Below are 24,355 nucleotides of genomic sequence, written 5' to 3'. Positions count from 1 at the left end.
ATCAACTGGATCCAGTACCAGAGATTCTTCCACCAAATTGTTGATATTAGGAGTTGTAACAAAAGTGGTTCAATAGGAGGATCAGAAAGTCCTACTGGAACGTCCCTGAACTCTGGTACTTGTCAAGGCTGCAACTGGTTCATGATTTCCATAAAATGCTGTTGGATAATTTTACCATGAACCAAACAGATCCTGTGCATTTTACAAGTTCTCCAGGTACCCATTTCACTTCACAACTGTAGTTGCAAGCTCACACCAAGTTTTCAACTTGAAAAGAATATTGACAAGTCTCACATTGAACACATGAGGCAATATCAGGATGTAACAGGTCCCAACAGGTATGCAAAGACCATGTCAAGAAAAGAGTTGCAGGTGACTCCTGGGTACTAGCATGTGATATGTTCCTGTATACCAGCAAGAAATTGTCCAGTTTCTGCTGATGTCTCAAAATAGACTTCTTAGCTTTTAAAGTATGCTCTAGTATTTGTACAAAGTGTTCCACTACTCCATGTTCAGCAGGATGGTATGGAGCAGAGTATATGTGCTGAATTCCATTTGAAGCTAGGAACCTCTGAAATCCTTCAGAACAGAATTGAGGTCCATTGTCACTCACCAACTGTAATGGTAAACCAAATTTGCTAAACAAGGTACGAAGATGTCCAAGTGTCTTTGTAGCTATAGCAGAAGTCATTCTGAAAACTTCTGGCCATTTTGAATGGGCATTGACAACAACCAAAACCATATAACCTTCTAATGGTCCACCAAAGTCCATGTGAATACCTTTCCAAAGAGTCTGAGGCCATGACCCAGGATGTGGACAAGCTGGGCCAGGATCATATTGAATTTGCTGACATGTAGTACAGCACTTTGCCTTCCTCTCAATGTCTTTGTCAGTCCGCGGCCACAAGATAAGACTCCAGGCCTATTGACTTCATCTGCACAATGCCAAAATGACCTTCAGGAAGAGGTTCCTAAACCTGATACTGAAGTGATTTTGGAATGATCACTCACATTTCCCATAAGACACAACCATTATTCACAGATAATTCACATTGACGTGACATGAATTGTGTAAACTGGGGTTTCTTTTGATCCAACACTGTACCTTCTAGTACCATTCCCCTCACAAGAGAAAGCACATCATCCTTAGTGGGTTTTCTGTTGATATCTTTGCTAAGCAACATTACCGAATTGTCTTAACCCAAAGCTATGGTAACTAATCTCTGTTTTCCAGGCAATGTCAGGAAATCAATCCATGGAGGACACAGCACCTCCTTCTGAGAAATTATTGGTACAAAAAAGAGTGCTTCCACTCAAAAATCCTTTTTTTAATTGAGTACTAAGCACACATCAAACTACAGCAAAAGTCTAGACAAATCAAAATATAATTACCCAAAGTCTGAGGTGGTATGGAGTGACAGCAGCAGGGTTCCAGTGACCAGTCTTTCTCCTAGCAGCTGGGGAGGTAGCTGTCAGACTCCAAGCTCATAGAAAGTCAGACTTCTCCGAAGTATACACTCCCACTAAACTCTTTATAGGTTTCTCCAGAAAAAAAGCACATATCTCATAATGGCCCCTAATATGCTAATGATTTCCCTAGAAACAGCAAATAATAAATCATTATTCTACTTATCAGCAAAACAACTTCAGCAAGAAACTTATAGTTACAGACACCCAGTAAGAAACTTACAGAGACTCAAGGTCAATTATCCACACTCTCTTCCATTCCCATAAATCTGTCATTACACTGTATCTATCCTTGTTAGTAACATGGCAGCTGCAGCTGTTTTTGTCTGCCTAAGCAAGGCCAAATTCCTTTTCACTATGTGGTGTCCTCGCTTCCAGCTTATGGTGGTTGAGTATAGAAGATGACTGCGGGTTATGTCAACTCCAAGTTATGCTAAATCCATTTCTCTCATAACAGTGCTGGATAACCTATCCATCAAATTGAGATAGAACATTTTGTCTGAAGTTTCTTTGGGTTGATGGGAGCTTGGGCATGGTAGATATGACAGCCCATCAGCATTGCCACGCTGAGTCCCTTTGTGGAATTGAATAGTATAGGAATGAGCTGAAAGTAGCAATGCCCATTGTTGAATATGAACAGCAGCTAATAATGGAATTCCATGTTTTGGTCCAAAAATCAAAAGTAACAGGTAATGGTCCATCAGTAAGGTAAAATATCTACCATGCAGATAGGCATGGACCTTCCGAATTCCAAAGATAATGCTGAGAGCTTTTCACTCTGTGTGCGTATCGTTCTTCTCAAGAGTAGTGAGTGTTTGTGATGCAAATGCAATTGATTTCTCCATGCCATTAGGAAAAATGTGGGAACAGCACCCACTATATAGAGGGTGAACCATCACAAGGCAATTGTAATGGTAGCAAAGCATCAAAGTGCATAAGAACTTTGGCTGATGTTAGCAGTTTCTTTGCTTCCTTAACTGTATACTCATACTCTTTAGTCCATTTCTATTTTATCTTTGCTTGTAACGGTTCATGTCAAGGTGCCAGTACTGTTACCAGATTAGGTAGAAATTTACCGTAGTAGTTAAGCAGACTTCAACTCTGTTCACTCCCTTCAGAATCTCATCCATGGCTTTCTGGAACAGGATTGGTGCCAACGTGATACCAAAAGGCAACCTGTTGTAACAAAATAAGCCTTTTTGTGTGTTGACTGTGAGATGTTTGCAAGATGCCAGATCAATCTCCATTTTTAGGTATGCACTGAGCAAATCCAATTTACTGAAACACTGTCGTCCACTGAGAGTAGCAAACAAATCTTCAGTATGAGGTAATGGATATTGGTCTGCACAAAAAAAATGGATTCAATGTCACTTTGAAATCCCCCCAAAATCAGACTGAGCTATCCGTCTCGATCACTGGTAAAATGGGTGTAGCCCACTCACTATGTGAAGCCAGTGACAAGACTCCAATGTTCACTAAATGGTCCAGATCAGCTTCCACTTGAGGCTTCAGAGCAGAGGCACAGGTCTGGGCTTGCAATACTTTGGCTGGCTGTCAGACTTATCAGTAATTTTCACAAAGACAATGCTCAAGCTCTTTTTCAAAAACTTTAGAGTACCTGTCCAGTATTTCCTGAAGATTTTTAGGTGCTTTTGTGATTGCCTCAATAAAAGTCACCTTGAGCTTCTCAAGCCAAAATCTGCCAAATAATGGTGGACACTTTCCTTCAGTCACACATAAGAGTAAAACAAATGATTGTCCATCCAGCTGAACTTTCACCTGGAGTATAAGTCTTCAAAATCATGGATGTTTCTTCCAGAGGAACTTGTGACAAAGTCTGTTGATAGGTAGATGCAGAAACCAATGAGACGGCAGCTCCAGTATCAAGTTCCATTCTTGTAAGAACTCCTTCAATCAAAGGTGTAACCCAGATGCCATCTCTGAATCCAGCTTGCAATAACACGTGTCGTGCTAAATCCTGGTCAATGTCACTACAGCTCTTGTCTTCTTCCAGATTATGAATTTCCAACTTCCGTCCTTTCTTAGGTTCAGTTGTCATAGATGTTTTCTTGAATCTATAGTTACTCTGTGTTGCTGATCATTGAATTTTCCCACGGCTCATAGCAATGTGTCCTTTCTTCTGGCACTTTCTGCAAATAACCTGGCATGCCCAGCAATCCTTTTCAGCATGTGTAGTTTGTGCACTACAACCACATGAAAATTCCTTATGTTCCCATGATCCTCTGTCTCAGTGATTCATGAAATGAAATTTTTGGTTCACATTAAATCCAGAGAATCCTTTTCTGTGGTCTCCATTGCAACTGTACTTCAACAGCCTTTTTGTATGTAGGCACTTACACAGTGAATAACGTCTTCTGGACCTGGTCACTGCATTATCCAGAGACTAACTGGTCACGCAGGGCATCACTCACTGTTTGTCCAAACTGATGGTGCTCTGACAACCTCTTGAGAACAACATCAAACTGTTCTACTGACTTCCCACTTCTGTGATGTTGTTGATGAAATTGATACGTTCTGCTATCACTGATGGAAATAGGAGAAAAATGTCCCTGAACAGCTGCAATAATTGTGGTATATGTGGCAGTGCCGGGCACAGTTGGAGATAATAGGTCACACAGCAGTCCATGTCTTCTTACTCATCATTATCAACAAGGTTGAAACCCATTGTCCATCTGGAAAGGCGTTGCAGGTTACAAATTGCTCAAAATGTTGGAGGTACACCGCCCATGATTCACAGTTGTCATCAAACTCACCAACATTGCCCACAAAAGGTGCCATTTCACTGCTCTCCTGTTGACCTTCATGCCTCCTGGACATCTCCTGCCACAAGGAAACTGTTTTTATTTGTTACTGCACTATTTGTATCCCCTCTGCTGGCCATGTGCTTACATGGCAAACTGCAGAATTTTTCCTTTGGCTGTACTTGGTCTCCATCACAGTTGCCAACTTTCACGCGGTAAATAAGCACCCCAACTTTCACAATAAGACAAAAATCAAGCTAATCCCATTTCAAAATGAGGCCAAAACAAGCCAATCCCTAAGAACCACAACACTCTATGTGACTAGATCCCCCCAGCATGTAGTCTGGGACTGTGGTGGATCCACTGTGCACCCCGACTCTCTCCCCCCTTACCCCTGCTTGCCCCTTGCCCTACTTGTCCCCCCCACCCCTGTTTGCAGGGAGGTGATCAAAAAACGAAGCAACAAGCCAAAAACTAGGCAACAAGCAAGTCACAAACCAATTAAGCCAAAAACAAGTCCAATTTCTGCATTTTTTCGTGGGTTTGGCATGTCTGGTCTCCCTCTGCTGGCTGTAGACCCTCAGTGCAGGCTGCAGGCTGTTTGCCTGGCTGCCTGCTTGCACATGGTCAACAAAGATGGCTGTTTACTTCCCCTTCACTGCTCTGTTTGAACAGTTCTAGCAGTATATGCAGAACTTGTATCCTTTGTTCCCTTTTTATTTACCTACTTGCCCCCTCTAGCTGGCTGGTTCCCAGTGTCCCGGGAGCAAAGAAAAGCAGTCTGACAGCCTGTGCCTCTAAGTGAACTTTGTCCCCTTTTTCACAGTATTATTTACATACTTTTTCTTCTTCTTGTTCAATCAATGGGAACACTGGACGCTCCTGGAATATAAATTCCTCGTCATCGAATGTTATATTTCTGGATCCAACAGAGAAGGAGATAGACACAAACACAGAGGGAGCTAATAGAAACACAACTGTGCACTGTGCTTGCTTTATTGTTCTGGCTGCAAAACTGAAACAAAGACAAGGTTTTGCACTTGGGAGGGGAGAGCGCTCAAACATTTAAAGGGACAGGACACTGTTCTTTATCTAAATTCTTACACTGTTGCACCCAAGTAGTCTTCACATGGACTGATCTTATTCTCTGGGCTGAAGCTGCTCTAGACCATTTATCTACTGAAAAGATGAACCCCGTTTCGTATCTTAGTACAACCAGCATTTCAATAGTTACAGCATATGCACTTACCCCTTTCTTTGTGCTGAATGCCTTCTTCTGGAGTCTTCTGTACCATTCTTCATGGCCACAACACCCTTTCCAGTGCACCTGAGAGGTTGCTTTATTAGTACTTCTGTATCTCTTTGCATGCATATTTTCCTATCCCATTTTCCTCCCTCCATACCTTTTACACCTACTCAGAACATAAGGATGTTGCCTGTAAAATTCTGTTAAATATCTATATTTCATATGAAAAATCCCTAGTTCTCTGATGTGCAAAGAAGCTAAGATGGGCTATTTCCAATGTTATTGAAACACGGAGTCAGTTCATGGAAAACATGTGGCCTAGAATTCTCATTTATAATATTCCAAAACTTTGATCATTAGTATCCCCTACGTATTTTATCACTATTGCTTTAACAACCCATGACATTTACTATAGAAATAAGATCCTTTCTAAAGGTGTGGCATTGGGTTTTTTTAAACAATCCTATACAATTCTATAGTATGGACGTAATTCTGCTAAGATGATTGAAAAAACCCATAGAAGAGCTGCTATTTGTTGTTCAGTTCTATAGGACTTTGCTATATGGGGTGGAAACATTTAAAATCTTGCTGAACATGAGATGACCATTTTGAATATACTAAATCTATTTAGATAATTCCTACATTTGTTTGAAAGGTTTTTTTTTTTTTTTTATCATAGCACCAAGACAGACCTGTAAATGATTCCAGCCCTTGGACTAGTAAATATCCTTCTGGGGAAGCTAGACTTTTTGCCAGAATTGATTTCCATTAGCATATTCAGGAACATTAACTCCTGTTTCCACCCCTAATATGATCTTAATCTTAGGATACATTTCAAAGCAGCATGCTGCACATCTCTCTGTGATATCAACTAAAAATCACTGCTTACCTCTTTTCCTTCATAAATGTATCTCATTCTTTCTTGCAGTAAATAACTCATTTTACCCTTTAATGTTTATTTTAAATCTGAAGCACTTTCTTTCCCTTCATCAGATTATTAGTTCTTTCAGGCAGTTCTTTTTTGTTCTGTGTTTGCAAGTACAATGTTTATAGACCTTACAGTCTATGACCCCAATCCTGTATTGTGTAGAGGACAGGCAGACTTCTGTGCTAACACAAAGCCCCACTGAAGTGAATAGAGGTCATGCAGTTCCAGCAGTCCTCCTGCATGTTACAAAAAGCATGATGAGGGCGAGAAATTCTCTATTTTCCCCTGTGAAAACTAAGATTCTCCCATAATCCCATGGCCTCAGAAGCTGGGGCTCTATGAACAATACCAAATATAGCAATCATGATAAAACAGCAGTAGATGGCAACACTATGCTTAGATATGTAAAATTTGGAGGTGGAGCCAGATGAAACTTTCCAAATTTTAATTTTTCTATGGAAAATTTTTGTCAAAATTTTGAATTTCTGTGAAAGAAAAAAAAAACTTGTGCATGGAGAATTCCACTGAAATGTTCATGACTTTTTTCCTGTATTTCTACCAGCTCTGCTTGGAGTTTAGAGTCAGAGTTCTGGAGAGATTTTAGGTGAAATAAGTGGAGGAGAATCGCTAGCGGACTGCTTGATGGCCATTATCATTTGGTAGTTTGCCATTGGCATCTCAGTTTACTGTGATGTTGTTTTAGCCATGAATCTAAAAGCCAGCTTCCTGTCTGGTTTTTGCAATGCCATTACAGATTCTGTGAAACTTTCGCTAAGTTGTCCCCTGGCTAGAATATCCCCAAACAAGCACCACCCCACTGAAGTCAGCAGGGCTCAGTGCAGTGCAGAGGTGCACATGCACACAGTCAATTTCAGGACTGGGGCAGTGGCTTATAATGCTGGTTTGGATTCCTTGGGATACAAGCTTAAGAATACACTATATAAATAGAAGATGCTGATTACAGCTGAATGTTCAGTGTAAGAAAATAGAAGATGCTGAATGCTACTAATAGAAGTATTACTGATACTTCACCCTCCAAATCTCTGGTGTGAGTGTGCATCTATTTGCTTCTATTGCTATTTGAAAGGAGCACTTCCCTTGTTCTTTAGAATGGTGCATGAAGCAGTAGCTTCACAGTGTTTTCTCTCTTTTATTTCTCTGCAGTGACGGCTGGGCAGACAGGTACGATGTGACAGATGGGTATCAGCGGGAAGCTGTTGGTGGAATAACGATCAAGCTTCAGTCTCCTGATGTGAAATGGTTTGATGACTATTACCTGCAGCTTCGGCCAGAAACCAATCTCCGAAACCCCTGGTTTCAGGAATTCTGGCAGCACAGGTTCCAGTGCCAGCTGAAGGGGTATCCACAAGAGAATATGAAATACAACAAGACTTGCAACAGTAAGCAGCTGGATTTATTTATGTATTTATCTGTAAAATCACTAAGGTTAAAGCCTTGATTTAACTAGATAATACCATGTTGAGGCAGCGAGGTTTGCAGGAATGGAAGTCAGAAAGTCTGGAATTTTAATCCCAGATCTGCCACTGAGTGGAAGACTGGTCAAGAAGTTAGAGTACTACCCTGCTTATGAGACCCCAAGTCCAGCTCCCTGACCTGACACTGATTTCCTGTGTGACCTTACTGTCACTTACAGTAAAAATTCTCAAAAGTATCTAAGTGGTTTAGGACCCTACATCCCATTTTCAAAACCAATTTAGGCACTTAAGGGCAGATTTGGAAATGTATTGAGGTGCCTGAAAATGCAAAGAAGCCGCTAGTGGGATTTTCAAAAGTGACTAGGCCCTCAACTCCCATTGGTTTCACTGGGAGTTAGAGGCCTAGGTACTTTTGAAAATCTCACAAGGTGCCTATCTGCAGTGACCAAAATACATTTAATTAAGTCCCTTCATAATTAAATCTTGTTGAAAGTCAGTTGAATTTAGGCTCCTGAGTGCCTTGTCACTCTTGAAAATGAAATGTAGGCTCCTAATAATCTGTTCGCTAACAATTTGTGAGCAGAAAAAGAAGGGCTAAATTTGTCAGATTGGTCTCTCTGAATACTTGCTCCAGCTCCGGTGCTTTGTCCAATGCTACCACATACATGAACTCTGGAAAAGGAGCAGACTCGACCAGGCTAGAATACCCTTAACTGCTTCATTCATTTAATTTCCTCATTTGTAAAATGTGCTCACTGCAACTCTGTGCAATGGGTCTTTTGTCCAGCTGACTGAAAGAACAAGGGTTGTAGCCCCTATAGGAGCTTCCTCTGCTATTGGTGACAGAGGGGGAGGACAGGGAAGGCTTACCTAGATCAAGCAGGGAGGAACAGGAAGTGGCCATACCAGGTTCGGTGGAGGGTACTGACCTTCCAGGTGACCAGAGGAGGGTGTGGTATTTTACCCCGGGCAGTTCCAGAGCAGCCTTCTCTTACTGGGATCTTGCTGGCACCATCCACCTTCCCACCCATAGAATCAGAGTCGGACTGGATGCCTTCAGGAACCATGTGTGCATTACACTAGTCACCTCTTTCCTTGGGGGCCAGGAAGAAATTTTTCCCTCCCTGTCAGACTGACTGAGACGGGGTGGTTTTTTTCACCATCCCCACAGTAGGGCTGGGGAGGGAGGGTCACACATCACAACTTAGTAAATTAAAAAATGTGGCAGGTGTGCAGTGCATCCCTTAAGGAAGCTGCAGGAGGGGGATTCAGGAAAGTTCAGGTATAGCAGGAAACCAGCCCCCAATAAGTCCCATATGAGGGGAGGGCACTGGGATCCGAGCAAGGGGCTTGCTGTAGCCAGGATGGGAAGTGGGAAGTGGGGAAACAGTTGAGGAAATAATGATGACCTGCACTATTTATTGCCAGGTACTCCCAAATATTTCAAGTGAGTAAAGTTGTGGCCTAACTGTACCACAGACACTGTCTCCTGTTCTTCTGGCATGATTAAGGGTGATATTGATACTTGCCCATCTTAGTAAAATGCTCTGAAGCCTATGACTGAAAATAATATATTGTTGATGTGTCATATTTATCATGCTATGAGAGCATAATTTTACCCTTAATTTCATCTATTTAAATATTTTCAGCTCAATAGGAGTTGCATAAAAAATTATTACAGTATCTTCTAGCAACCCCAGTCAAAGGACTCCCAATTGTGCTGGGAGCTGTTCAGAAAATTTAAAAAAACACAACCGCTACCCAGAGACCACATAGTCTAAGACAGTGGCAAGAAGATATCAACAAGAAGGTGGGATGGAGGAAGTGGGTGAGGTAATAGTTAAAAAAACAACTTGGTGAATAAGCAATACACTTAGGTCACCACGAGTGCAGAATTTGACCTATAGTCAACAACTTCATTTTAATTCAGTAATGTCATATTGAACAACTATTGATATAAACAATATATTTTAAAAATATTGAAATAAGTAATAGGAGTTATGGCCAAAAATTTGCATATGTGGATGCCTAAATCTGGATTTTGCTACATAAACGTAGTCTTCCATGTTTGAAAACTCTAGCCCGTGCTTTCAAATCCCTGTATATTGAGAAGATAGATTCACGCTCACAAATGCAAAGTGTATAGATTGTGATGGAGTCCACTCACCGCAACAGTGCCTCCTGCTGGCCATCACAGGGATTAGCTCTGTCAGATGGAGTATCCTGTCCAGGTGATGTCTTTCCCATCATTGAATCCTCCTGCAGACCTGCCTCAGTCCAACTACCGCAGTGTCCTCTTCATGAATTGGCCCTCCAGCTGTGTCACCATCTGTGTTTTCCCCCTTCCAGGTGTGCAGTAGCTCAGTTCAATAGTCTAGTCACTTCTCCAGTTGCGAGTGGCAGAACCCGGGCCCGTCCACTACTCCGGGTCCCAACCCAGGGACATTGTAGATAGCAGCCTCCTGAACTTCGCTCAATGGTATGTCAATTCTGTGGGCCATTTCCCTGCAGCTCCAGCACCTTCGTTGCCCTCTTCTCAGGGTATTCAGCCAGCAAGTCCCAGCAGTCAGCCAGGAGCTCCCTCTTGCTCCCCTGGTCCCCCCAAGCAACTTCTCTGTCCAAGGTGCTACCCTTCCTGCAGCCCACTAGGAATACAGTCATCACTCCTTGGACTCCCCACAGCAACTGACTATCTCTGGCCTTGCAGATCCTTTTATGTGAGTCTGCTGGGCCCTGACTGGCTGCTCTGTGCAGCCTCCCTCCACTTGGCTGCTTCCTGTGCAGCCTCCCTAGGCTTCTTGGAGGACTCACCTCCACGGCTCCTTTCTGGGACAGAGTCTGGCAGGCCCATGAGGCCTCCATTAAGCTCTTCCACTCCAGTGTGGGGTGAACATCCTATCACAAGATTCATGAGTGATGCTAGCCTTGTAGATCTCATTTTATAGTAGCAAAAAATGTACACAGTCATTGTTACACAGTCACTGCGAAATGAAAATGTTATGATAAAGTAAAGAGCACATGAAAAACAGCCTCAAATGAATATAGCTTTTCTTCTTTCATTTCTATCAACTTCTGATATGTTTCCATCTCTTCACATATACTTTGATTCATGTTGAGGTTAACATTTTAGCATCAAGCCATTTTTCATTTGCAGATTGAGTATATTTACCTAATCCAAACAGGCGCTACTGCAACTGGTGTTGCAAAGCACATTGATTTTCTGCCCAGCTAGAGCACTACTGAAAGGGAGAAGTGTGCAGACTTATCTGACTTCATGCTCAACGTTATCAATTCCGTGTCACTGGAGAATTGATGTGAGCCACCTAAGTAGACTGAGGGTCAGAGTAAAGGGTTTAAAATACACCTTGAACTGGAGACTTTCCATAGCCCAAGAATACTTGGGGTTTTACAAGAATTGGAGTGTGCTTCCCCTCTGGCACCGGTCAGATGCTTTTGATTAACCAAGGCCCCAGTTCAGCGAGGCAAGGAGACATGAGCCTAGGTCTAAACAGCTGAGTAATTCCACTGAAGTCGATGAATCTCCAACACCAGCACCATGTCACAAGAGGTTAAGCCAGCCCCTTGATGTTATATAACTTTAGCCCTTTGCAGCCTGAGTATATATCAATGTCTCCCTCTTTCTCAAAAGAAAATATACACACAGAGTTCCAAATTCCTAGTGCCTTTTCTTCCGAGCAACAATGTTTTCCTAACACATCTTCCCTCTAGGCAAACTGAAACCTCACCAAAATAAGGCATAGAGTGGATGCATGGACGTTACTAACAAAACTGCCATTGATATCAACGGGGCAAGGAATTTATCCATTGAATTTGCCAATCTGTTGTTGTCAGTCTGGAGGTCTCTAATATGGGGGCTTATGGTTCAAATAGTTACTGTTTTGTTTATTTGTATTACTGTAGCACCTAGGAACCCATTGTGGACCAGGATCCCATTGTGCTAGGCACTGTACAAACACAGAACAATAACGTGGCCTCGGCCCCCAAAAGCTCATAGTCTAAGTATAATGCAAGAGACAACTGATGGATACAGACAGACAAATAGAGAAGTACAAGGAAACAATGAGATAACATTGCCTCATTATGATAGCCATTGGTCTCATCACATCAGCTGTCTTGTGTCAAGTTTTTTGTAGGCCTCATAGCGAAGAGGCTTTGAAGGAGGCTAATGAGGCAGCTTTGCAGATGTTTACAGAGTGCTCCTCCCATGTGTGAAGAGCAGCATGGGAGAAAGCAAAAAGGGGTTTGTTGGAAAATTGAATAGGTGGGTTTGTTTCTTTCTTTTTAAATTCTTCCCCTATGTGAATGTGCAAGACAGAGCAAGTAAATCCTGAAAATCATGCAGCATGTAATAGAAAAGAATCATATATTTTCTATGGACATTTTAAACCAGCACATGGTATTCTACCCCAGGGGCATGGTTGTCTATTTAATAATTCTATAGGGTGGTATAAAAATAGAATTTCATAGTTGTTCTCCATTAGATTCTACTGATTGTTTAAGAGTAATTTCTATTAAATGCTACTGGTTTCATCCTCATTACCATCTACAGGAAGATCCCTACTGAAGATAGTACTTCAGTATGTGCCAAAGTGTACATTCATGTGTATGTTCCATTCGAAGAGAATGGGACTTAAGTACATGCTTGGAAGTTTTAACTGTATGCTTAAATGCTATTCTAAATGGGTATAGGTTTAAGCATCTGCTGAAGTGCTTTCTAGAATACGGGTCTAACACCCAGTTCAGCAATGTATTTAAGCATGTGCCTTACCTTAAGTACATGCATAGTCCCACTGAGGAGAGTGGAAATATCTGTATGCTTAAAGCTCACAATGCTTGGTGAACTGGCCTCAGATCACTTTAGACTTTGTAAAAGAATTAGAGTTGCAGGCCAAGGACAGAGTCTGGATCCAGGTCAAAATTTTCCCAAAGTTTGGGAGTATTCTGATTTGGGACTTTAATGCAAACAAATCTCCATTTTTTAGTGTTTCGGTATTGTTAAAATAATCTAAAAACCAAAGTGAAGGATATAAATTTTCTCTAACTACAGAGCCTTGATGTATTGCAGACCAACAGCCACATGCTGTGGGGCAAATTTGCCCCTCTGTGGCAAGTGGAAGCAATCACATGTAAAGGAAATCCTTTCCCCAGGTACAGAAACCAGAACAGCTAATTCCCTCGGATTTCCTTTGATGATTGCTAGCCACTTCTATGAGGAGCTAAGCAGCCTCATTACAATTTATCAGGTGAACTGAGTGAGATCAAATGTGTAATGAAAGACTGGGTAATAATTCTATAAAACAGCAGCACAAAGCCCAGTAACAAGAGTTCTTACAACTCAGAGTAAAGTTATTCCGTGTTTAAGCCATCATTGGTAATAAGGCAGTTGGAATATCATTTTAAAATAAATATTATTGCTGATGCATGTCAGATTCATTCTATCGGCCACTTTAATTAACAGCACAGTTTGTGAGCTGTTAATTTTGAGGCTGAGTAATTGTATGCATTGTAATGTAATACGCTTGTTCAATTTTCCACTTAATTTCGATTACTGTGGATTTTACATGTAATCTATCGTTACAGTTATTACGCCTATTATTTTTAATTAGGAAAAAACATTACCTCAGGAGAATGAAACAAATAATTAGCAGGTTTAAAAAAAAAAGTTCATACTCAGTCATAGACTGAGGAAATTTGGTTTTCAGAGAAGCTGAGTGCCCACCACTTCACCCAATGTTCACAGGAGCTGTGGGAGTGCAGCACCTCTGAAAATCAGGACCAGAGATGAGAGAAGGGAAAGATCTTTTAGGTCACCTTTTATCTTTTGACAGTATGAAATGGTTTTCAATGACAAAAGAGTTTTATAGACATATTTTCCCCCTGGTGAACTTTCACACCACTCCTACGTTTTAGACATGATTAAGGACTGGATTGTCATCCTCTCATCCTCCTCCAGTAAGGGCCAAGCACATTGGTGCACTGCCCAACAACAGGGAAGGAACCAAACTGTGCTTCTCAGAGCCACAATCTGGCCCCTGCTTCCCCAAGGTGAATGAAATCTGAGCTAGTCATGCTCAAATAAATTGGTTAGTCTCTAAGGTGCTACAAGTCCTCCTTTTCTTTTTGCGAATACAGACTAACACGGCTGTTACTCTGAAACCTGAGCTAGTTCTGTTACTGGCACAGATTACTTCCCACTCTGTGCCATCTCGGGTGCTCTGACTGGTGCATTGGTGGGGTGGAGCCTTCAAAGGAGAGCGTGGCCAGTGCCACTTGGCAGCAGCTACTTCCCTTCTGCACAGGCCCTGGGGATGTATGTAGCCCCCTTTTGTTCCCCAGTGCAGGCACACAGCAATCCTTCATAAAGATGGTCAGGAATTTTTTAATGACATGATTTCCACGAGACAAAGCTGATTCATGGAGAACAAGACATTTCACAGAAACATATTGGTTGCGATTACGCTTCTGTCAGGGAGGTTTCTCAGGTCCAGAATGGACCCCTAAGGATTAATGTGTGGTTGTAACCAGAATAGTGACTGTTTGGAAAAGATATTGTAGAGCTCATTGTTTATTCTCCCTTATGACTGCCCACATCACAGTTATTCCCATTACATATGAAATTGCTCGCGACAATTGCCCCCCGACAGCAATTCCGGGCCACCGGGCAGAAGAGTCAATGGACCCCCATGTGCGGACGCGGTCCACCTGACATTTTTGGCATTTGCTGCACCTGTGCTGGCTGGTGCCCAGCGAGCTGCTGGCTGCGCTGTTGGGCACACTCTTACAGCATGGCCAGGGTTTTCACATGCCCGCCCGGTAGGGTTGCCAACTGTCTAATCGTGCAAACCCAAAGATCCTTGCCCTGCCCCCTGCCCCACCCCTTCCCCTGAGGCCATGCCCCGTCCCACCCCTTCTCTGAGGCCACGCCCCTGCTCACTCCATCCCCCCCTCCCTCCGTCACTTGCTCTCCACCCTCACTCACTTTTACCAGGCTGAAGCAGGGGATTGGGGTGCGGGGTGCAGGCTCAGGGAGGGAGTTTGGGTGTGGGAAGGGGTGAGCGGTGCAGCAATTCATGAATGATAAAGATGGCTGGAATGTAGCTGACAGTTTTGCCGATGATACGTGAGGCTGAGTAGCATCCAGTCTACTCTCTATTGGCTGGATGAGCGCTGCCAACATGTTGTTAACACTCGGAGGTTATAAAAGAAACCCTGTAGGGTGCCTCTCAATGTGACTACGACTAAAGTAGGCCAAAGGACCAAGCTAAAAAAAAAGGAAAAAAGTTAAGCAGCCTGACATTCAGCATAGCTAATGTTTGCAAGCGTGCATAAAATGCTGATTAACGGCAAATCAGATAACGCAATGGGACACAACGGGGAATGATAAGATCTTGGAAGATAAATTAATGGATGCTGAAGGTTATTAATGTCATCTAGCCGTAAATATACTCTGGATAGGAAGACCAATGAAATTGAACAGGATATGCAAGAAGTAATTTAAAAACAATAAAGGAGAGACATGTATGAAAGATGAAACACCAGGAAGAGGGAAGCAGCAGAAAGATAAGGAGTTAAGGTAAGAGATTAGTACTGTATACTAGAAGTAAAGCGATAATGCCAAATAAAATCTTCAATTAATGCATTTTCCAGGGACATTAAAATCAAGAGGTCACTAAAACACAGGAACATAGGAATTGCTCTCCAATTAGTCTCACTAATAGTTAGTTAAACATTCTTTTAATGCAGCATGAGGTTTTATCTCCCCTCCAAGACTTTTTTGTTGTTGCATTAATTGTTATATTCTCAGGGAATATTCTTGTCAGGCACATACATGCCCAAACCCTCTCTGAGGAGAGACAGTGTCAGAGCCAGGTTTTGCAATGGGGGTGGGGTGGGGGGGCGAAGAGTCATTGGTGATGCCACTTTCCATTATACCTTTTGGCTTGTTAATTTCACACCTGTTGTCATGCCTGTGTATTTCACACATGAGATCGATCATGCCTGCTGCACCCACCACAAACCTAATCTCAACCCAGTGTGGAATGGTTGACGGGGGCAGGGCTGGAAAGCAAGCCTCCTGCACATTCACCAGGCAGCAGTGGCTCCTGTCTTATGGGACTGGGCCGGACTCTCCACGCTGACCTGGTGTAAGGATAGCAGTGCCTTTCAAGTTTGGCCTGGATGCCCCTAGGTCATGAAGGAGGGGCAGCTGGGCCAAATTTGAGTGAGTGGCATTGCAACATGGCTCAGTGAATCACAGCACAGGAGCTGGGCCCAGCCCTACGGGACAGGAGTCACCACTGCTAGGCGAGTGAAGAACAGGCTAGTTCTCCAGCACCATGTGAAAAGTCATGTCAGATACCTCCTTTTGTAATTGGACAATATACCTATGGGCCGCTGGACCGGGGGGGGTGTGTGGGGGGTCAACAATGGAACTAATTATGTGCTTAAAATTTAGCACGTTTGTTCTTTTTTCCCTGGATTGGGATTTTAGATTGTAAAATGTTCAGAGCAGCACCTAGCACAGTAGGGTCCCCAATTCACCTGGGGCCTCTAGACACTGCTTTAGTATAAATAAAATAATAATAATAACTGATTGGGATTGTGCCAGAAGATCTGATGTACTGGAAAACATGAAGATATCTGGAAATGGATGAAAAGCCAAGTTCACTATATGGGAACTTACCAGGAGGTGCGGGTTTGTGTTTGTTTTGGCTGCAGTCCTCTGGTGAGGAGCCCTCCCAATCCTTGTAAACTCCTGTCCGGCCTGCTGCCTGGCACAGGTTTTAATTCCAAAGGAGGCAGCAAAACAGATCCAGGAGCCATTACCTAGTATATTTAAAAGCTTGTTAAAAGGTGGAAGTATTGATTGAGCTGGGCAGGTTTCTTAAACAGATCCTAACTCTCTTTAAATGTGTTAGGTACTGAAGTCTTTCATGAGTCACAGGTTTGGGTTTGATGCTCATTCCTGAAATTTAGTCAGTTCATTGTTTTGACCTTTCACCACGTGGATACAGAATCCCCTGAATAGAATGTGTCTGAGCAGAATGACCAAGTTGGCCAACTTTCAAATTTGATGTATTTATTTAACCAGAGTCAGGTTTCCTTACAAAAGTTTTCTTCATAAAGTTGAACATTCTTTCTAACAGAAAAGGATTACATTAATTTTCTGAATGAGTAACTTGTCTCTTTTGAAGGGACAGATGAGTTAACTTGTCCTCAGAACCCAGCCCACTACAGATGTGGAATGCCTCCCTCTCCTGTTAAACCGTAATCTGCCTCCATTTACACTTCTGCTCCTCACTGCTTCTCTATTGGCGTCTTCATCAGGGAGAGGGGCGGTTACTGTCCCTAAGATAAGGCAAAGAGAATGCATCAAGTTGGTGTGTGGAAGAGGAAACCCTGCAGAGATGGGACTGAAGAAAAGGAAACCCCACATTAGGGAGGTTATGAAGAGCGGAAGGCTGTTATGGTAGCCAGGAATCCCATGGAAGCCCTGGCCACACCCTCTCATCATCAGCCATGTGGACTGCAAGAAGGAGAGACAGGCACTGTTATTTCAGCTGCACACCACTGGAGATCCACGTAGGGTGAAGTGATGCTTTTGCAGGCAGCTAAGCTAGCTTCAGGGTTGCTCTGCACTTGCAGTGCAAGGGATAATCTAGGCTATCTACATGTGAGGCCTAAAACTAGTGGTTTGTGTCCTTTAACACTGTTACCAGACAAAAATTCTATGGGGTCAACTGACAGTTAGATGCTCCTTTCCAATTCCACATATCCCATTAACTTCCAGACCCACTACCAAACATAGGAAGATTCAGTTTTGAGTAACTCACAGAAGCCATAAACCTGCAAGGTTTTGAGTGTTCACAACTCCCAGAGATTTCAGCAGGAGCTGTAGCTACTACACGACCAGGTAGCAGTATGATATTAATAAGAACGCTTTGCTGACAGAATGTCAGTTTGCCAATTCCACTCAAGATTTCATTTCCATGGTAGCATCTTGGCTTGTAGTGGATTTCTCGATTCCTTACATAAAAACATAAGAACGGCTATACTGGGTCAGACCAAAGGTCCATCTAGCTCAGTATCCTGTCTTCTGACAGTGGCCAATGCCAGGTGATTCAGAGGGAATGAACAGAACAGGTAATCATCAAGTGATCAATCCCCTGTCGCCCATTCTTTGCTTCTGGCAAACAGAGGCTAGGGACACCATCCCTGCCCATTCTGGCTAATAGCCATTGATGGACCTATCCTCCATGAACTTATCTAGTTATTTTTGAACGCTTGGTTTCTCCATAAATCCGGAAACACAGAAGATGATACATACGGTTCCTATTACATAGGCACCCTCTGTGGCACACCAACCACAAAGGGCTGAATCAACTAGCTTTGAGGTCAGTGGAAAGAATCTCGTAGACGGTGGTCACTTCCTGGGAGCCTCCAAGTATTACAGTATGTTATAATAGATACATACACACACAAAATATAGGGTGAAAGAGGGGTAACTGAAAATGAGGCTGCACAGATTCTATTGCTTCATTGAGATGGAGACCAACAGGATCATGAGATGTTTAAAAGAGGACCTGTTCTTTCCACTCTTTATATATATATATATATATATATATATATATATATACTGCTTAGTGTCTCTTAAGAGGGTTTTTAAATATTAATAATAGATACACAGCAAAACGTTTGAAGATTCATCATGTTTTTGTCTATGGCAATGACTAAACTTTGTGTTGTTTCCTAACAGGTCAGTTGACTCTCAAAACGCAACATGTTCAAGATTCTAAAATGGGATTCGTAATCAATGCCATATATTCTATGGCGTATGGTCTTCACAACATGCAGATGTCACTATGCCCAGGCTATGCGGGTCTCTGTGATGCCATGAAGCCTATAGATGGTCAAAAACTCCTGGATTCTCTCATGAAGACTAACTTCACTGGGGTTTCTGGGGAGGTGATCTTGTTTGATGAGAATGGAGACTCACCAGGAAGGTACTGTGGATATTTATCAGAAAGAGCAATGCCAGATATGCTGCTTTGTTATTTACTCATGATTTTAATCATAACCGTAGAGGGCATCCCCAACAAGATGCTCACTCACCAAGGGAAGGGCTCCAGGTTGACTGTGCTCTTTACTCAGTGAGAGAATGTGGTTGCCAAGAAGTCCTGCCTCACTGAGTGTACGCTGAGTAAAGCATGGCTCTCCATGTGCAAACTAATGCATCATATAGAGGAGGAAAGGTTCTAAAGACCTCATTACTTAAAAACATAGACCTGGTTTCTGTGATCTTTCAGCCTAGTGATAGACACATTATTAAATCTAGCTCTATTTATAAAGATTGGGCAACATTTTCTTTTCAGGTATGAAGAAGAAGCCTTTTTAGCAAGGTCTACCTCTATTTCCTAGCTTCTGCTTTGTCTTCTAGCTGGACTGGTCCCTAGTTCTTTCAGGACTCCAGCAACTGTAGTTAGCAATAGTAGGAGAGAGAATCAGAACTCATCCCCACCTCTTCCCTGTCTTAAATATCTGCATTAGGGTTGCCAACTTTCTAATTCCAGAAAACCGAACACCCTTACCCCGCCCACTGCCCTGCCCCTTCCCTCAGGCCCTGTCCCGCACCTTCCCAAGGCCACACCCCCTGCTCACTCCATCCACCCTCCCTCAGGGACGGAGAGGGATGCAGAGATGGGGGATGGCGACGCATGGGGTTTGGGACGGGGAGGGATGTAGTGACAGGGGGATGGGAGTGCAGAGGGTAGGATGGGGAAGGATGCAGTGAGAGGCATGGGGTTGCAGTGAGGGGGATGGGTGCACGGGGGGGTTGGGACAGGGAGGGATGCAGTGACAGGGGGATCTAAATTGGTGTTACGGTTGTTACTGTTGTGCCTCAGTGCCCTCGTGTTCATATAAATAACACAAATACACTTCATGCCCCAGAGAGCTCAAGATTTTGACAATACACAACAAATGCTCGATCCTGCAAGATGCTGGGCATTCTAGGCTGGAACTAGCAAAGCCCTTAAGCATATGCTTAACTTAAAGCACACAGGTAGGCTCATGGAGGATTTAAATCCATTTGTTTAGGAGAACACTTGGAGAAAACAAAGTAACATGTAAGGAATTGTCTTTCATAAGAAGAAAATTATTAGCTAGTCAATATTATGGAAACTCTAAAGAAGGAATTGAAAAGCCAAGTAAAGAGGGCATTAGTGTTCACACTGGACTTCAGCAACAGGGTAACTGCAATTACCACCTTCACCATGCCAATTCGTATGTTCTGAAACTGAGTTTGCAATAAGTATTTTGCCCTGTGCATTGGACAATGCTGGAAACTTACATTAGTGTCTGGTCCCTGGCTCCCGAAAGCACCTTACAGTCCCCACAGCATTATCTCAAGCTAGTTTCAATGTAGCAGTAGCTACTGAACAACCAAGGTAGGTAAAGGACTTCATAGCACTGGGAATTTCTGCCAGTCCTATTCTGAGAACAGGACTTCTGCGAGATATAGAATGAAAAGGGCAATAGTTCACTATATTTTATTAGGAGTTCCCTTCCATTTTTTCCAATGTGATGTTTGCACAGAGTTCTTTTGTAACTACTTCAGGTTTCATTGTCTTTGGCTCCAGAAGACTGTGAAATATTGGCATTAAAGTTTGTCCTTCTGAATGGTGATCCTCATAAAACAGTATTATAAGGAGTGTTACAATATTCTAAGGAAGCTAAGTATGGATCCCATAGGTACTTCTGGGACCGCTATTTTTTTAAATCCCCAAAAGGTTGTCTTTTGCCACTTATCCCAGTGCCAGGCTGTACCATCATCAGGCAACATTCTGAGTGGAGCATTTAATTGTGGGGGAGTGGCTTTGATTAGCTGTGATTACGAGCCCATGAATCTCTCTGAAAGACCTATTTGTTTTGGGGTCTTTCCATTTCTACAGGTGATCCCCCTTTCTAGTTGAGCTCCTTCATCATTGTGTATGTGTCTTACATAGTCATACAATGACACATTGTGTATGTGTCATTCAAACCAACCTAGCATTTCTTCTTGCTTAATTTAAGTTTTGTTTTGTTGCCACACTGCACATGATTAGACAATCTTTTGTTGAAGTGGTGATCATTTTTTGCCCAAAAGAGCAAGGAAAATAAATATGACCCAGACCCACTAAAACAGTGGTTCTCAAAGCTGGTCCACCGCTTGTTCAGGGAAAGCCCCTGGTGTGCCGGACCGGTTTGTTTACCTGTCGCGTCCGCAGGTTAGGCCGATCGCGGCTCCCTTGGCCTGCGCCACTTCCCGCAGCCCCCATTGGCCTGGAGCAGCGAACCGCGGCCAGTGGGAGCCATGATTGGCTGAACCTGCGGACGTGGCATGTAAACAAACTGGTATGGCGCACCAGGGGGTTTCCCTGAACAAGCAGTGGACCGGCTTTGAGAACCACTGCACTAAAATACAACTCTTCTTCCTGGCTGTGTGGTGGATTAATTGTTTCTTCTGGGCTATAGTGTTAAACCAGCTTCTGATATCACTCAATAACACTTAATCTTACCATCAGCTTTTACTTTCTTTCTCGGTGGCACAGGACTTGATATAGTGCTTGTAGCTCTGCCACTGACCGACTGTGTGACCTTGGTCAAGTCTCTTCATCTCCCAGCCTCAGTTTCTTCATCTGTAAAACAGACATAATGATATCTTCCTTTAAAATACTTTGAGATCTGTGGATGAAAACTGCTGCGTAAATGTTTTGTTTATGATGTAATTGTTATGCTTTTGGGGGCACACTGGGAGCTATATCAGTGTGATGTACTATATCCCCACTGAGTCCCTGTGTGTTAAGCACTTCATCAAAACATTTTTATCTTGCTTAATAGACCTTTAAACTAATGCAGGTGACTCACCAACCTCTGCACACAGGGAACTCCCATGTTACGTTTTGAGTAATATATGTCCTTTTGTAAACATTACAGAGTGGCTTGGCTTTGTGGCCTCATTTTTTGCCCACTGTCTGCAACAATTTTAATTATCAATTTAAGCACTTAATAGTCACTAATTTTTTTTATAAATGCTTGCAGTGACTATGTTGCACCTAACTTCACTATCTATTTTGAAATTAATTGAGCATTTGCTTTCATAGTCATGCACTGATGTCTTGTGCAATCTTCTTCTGTACAATTAAGATACTCAGTAAGGGAGAGGTTGTTAGCATAACCTTAAAAAACCGCACTACTCTCAAAGTATGTTGTTGCCACTAAGTGAACCCTAAAATTACTAGGCTAGCAGGAGGGATGATTCAGTTATTAGGGTGCTATTCAGGGACTTAAAAGTCTTGGGTTCAAGTCTCAGCTATCCCAAATGCTCCCTGTGTGACCTTGGGAAAGCCGCTTTGTGCCTCAGTTCATCTTTAAAAGGGGCTAACAGTACTTCCCTACTTCACCTGGGTGTTGCGAGGACACATACACTGAAGACTGTCAATCACTCAGACAGTACAGTAATGGGAACCATAGAAGAACCCCAGATAGAGCTCACAGAGATTAGAGAACAACATTTTTCCTTTTTTATTGTTTCATTTAGTGCGGTGATTCTCAAAGTCAGTCCGCCGCTTGTTCAGGGAAAGCCCGTGGCGCACCGGACCTGTTTGTTTACCTGCTGCGTCCGCAGGTTCAGCCGGTCGTGGCTCCCACTGGCTGCGGTTCGCTGCTCCAGGCCAATGGGGTCTGTGGGAAGGGCGGCCAGCGTGTCCCTTGGCCTGCGCCGCTTCCCGCAGCCCCCATTGGCCTGGAGCGGCGAACCGCGGCCAGTGGGAGCCGCGATCGGCCGAACCTGTGGATGCGGCAGGTAAACAAACCAGTTCGACAAGCCAGGGGCTTTCCCTGAACAAGCGGCAGACCGGCTTTGAGAACCACTGAGTTAGTGCATTTGGCAGTACTTTGTGTCTAGTCAGTTTCTCCCATACTCTATAGGGATCTTTCACACAGCAACAGGGGAGAGAAAAACTTTGTTTTAAAAATGATAGGACAATATGCTTATATAACTACAACAATAGGCAGGGGAGACTCAGTGGTCCATGTAGCACTAGAAAATACTTTTAACTCTTTTTTAATTAATTAGATTTTGATTTGATAGTGCTCCTTTAAATCGAAAAGATTTAGTGACTGTATCCTAAACTCAACTGTTTGTTCATTTTGTGTTTCGCAAGGTATGAGATTATGAATTTTAAGCAAATGGGGAAGGATTACTTTGACTATATTAATGTTGGAAGTTGGGACAATGGTGAATTGAAGATGGATGACGATGAAGTATGGTCAAAGAAAAATACTGTCATCAGATCGGTCTGCAGTGAACCATGTGAAAAAGGCCAGATAAAGGTAAATAGGGTGCTTTTTTATTGTATTGATGTATTATTTGCATAGTTGTGAAATGATACCCAGAATGTTTGTCAAAATTTTCAACTATAAGAACCTAAAGTTAAGACCTTAAACCAGTTTTGGCACCTTAATAAAAAGTGCAAAAAGTTGTTTATGTGATTACTGCTTCTTGCTACTCTTTTCATAATTGTCTCATTCTTTTCTTGTGCTCCCCTATTGTCTGTCTGTATCCATCTGTTGCCTCCTGTTTTATACTTAGATTGTAAATTCTTTGGGCAGGAACCATCCTTTTGTTCTGTGTTTTTGTACAGTGCCTAGCACAATGGGGTCTCAATCCCTGATTGGGGCCTAAAGGACCAGCCCAAAGCAAATAAACTCATAATAATTATCATTTAGGTGCTAAAATCTGGATTTAGGAATATAACTTTTAGTTACGCAATTTTTAAATTTCTAGCCTTAGCTCTTAAGAGCCCTTAATATCTTCTTATTAACAATAATACAGTAAACACAGGAAAAATCTTTCATTTATTATTAATAATATGTTTAAAGGAGAATCTCATGAAAAGGTAAGTAACTTGCTGGATTTGCTAAAATCACAACTTTGTTTTGCTTTAATTCCTTTTTTCATTAGCGGTCTGCAGTCTGCAAGTTGTGTTAGTCTATAATTAAGGGGGCAAAGGGACGCCCCCTGAATGAGAAGATGCAATGGCACAATTTGACATCTGTTTGAAAAGAGCACAGGAATGTGGACATGATTCTGCTCTCAGTGAAAGTGATGCGAATCAGGAGTAACTCACCGAAGCAAAAAGAGATAGCAATGTGTGATCCGAATCAGGCCATAGTCTGCAATAACAATAAGTGTTCATGGGGGTTAAACTTAGTGATCTAGCTTCAAAACAAGCAATACGTGTGGCAAACAGCGTCACTGTACTAGAGATAGGCCCAGGACACAAGTTTTGGAGCTGGGTCTAAACCTTCTGAAATTTCAGGCATGTTTGGATCCAGGATTTGGTTAGTGCCAGACTCTACTCTTCACTGTGGATCCTAATTCAGGAAAGCACTTAAGAACGTGTTTAAAGTTAAATGTTCTGCATCAGGACCCATATCTGTAATCCTCTTTCTT

At 42.6% G+C, this 24,355-nt stretch overlaps 1 protein-coding gene across 5 annotated transcripts in view; it reads left to right on the top strand.

Annotated features, from left to right (window-relative positions):
• The window catches only part of GRM5 (glutamate metabotropic receptor 5), a 326,806-nt gene that overhangs the window by 249,962 nt on the left and 52,489 nt on the right, over positions 1 to 24,355 (top strand). For all 5 annotated transcript variants that reach the window (XM_048841860.2, XM_048841852.2, XM_048841883.2 and 2 more), the window contains 3 exons: positions 7,568 to 7,803; positions 18,617 to 18,863; positions 23,064 to 23,232. In XM_048841860.2, coding sequence (XP_048697817.2) covers positions 7,568 to 7,803; positions 18,617 to 18,863; positions 23,064 to 23,232 — 652 coding nt within the window. The remainder of the gene's footprint in view (positions 1 to 7,567; positions 7,804 to 18,616; positions 18,864 to 23,063; positions 23,233 to 24,355) is intronic.

The sequence above is a fragment of the Caretta caretta genome, chromosome 1, assembly GCF_965140235.1.
Source record: "Caretta caretta isolate rCarCar2 chromosome 1, rCarCar1.hap1, whole genome shotgun sequence".
NCBI classification, from domain to species: Eukaryota; Metazoa; Chordata; order Testudines; family Cheloniidae; genus Caretta; species Caretta caretta.
This window is presented reverse-complemented; position numbering and strand designations above follow the sequence as displayed.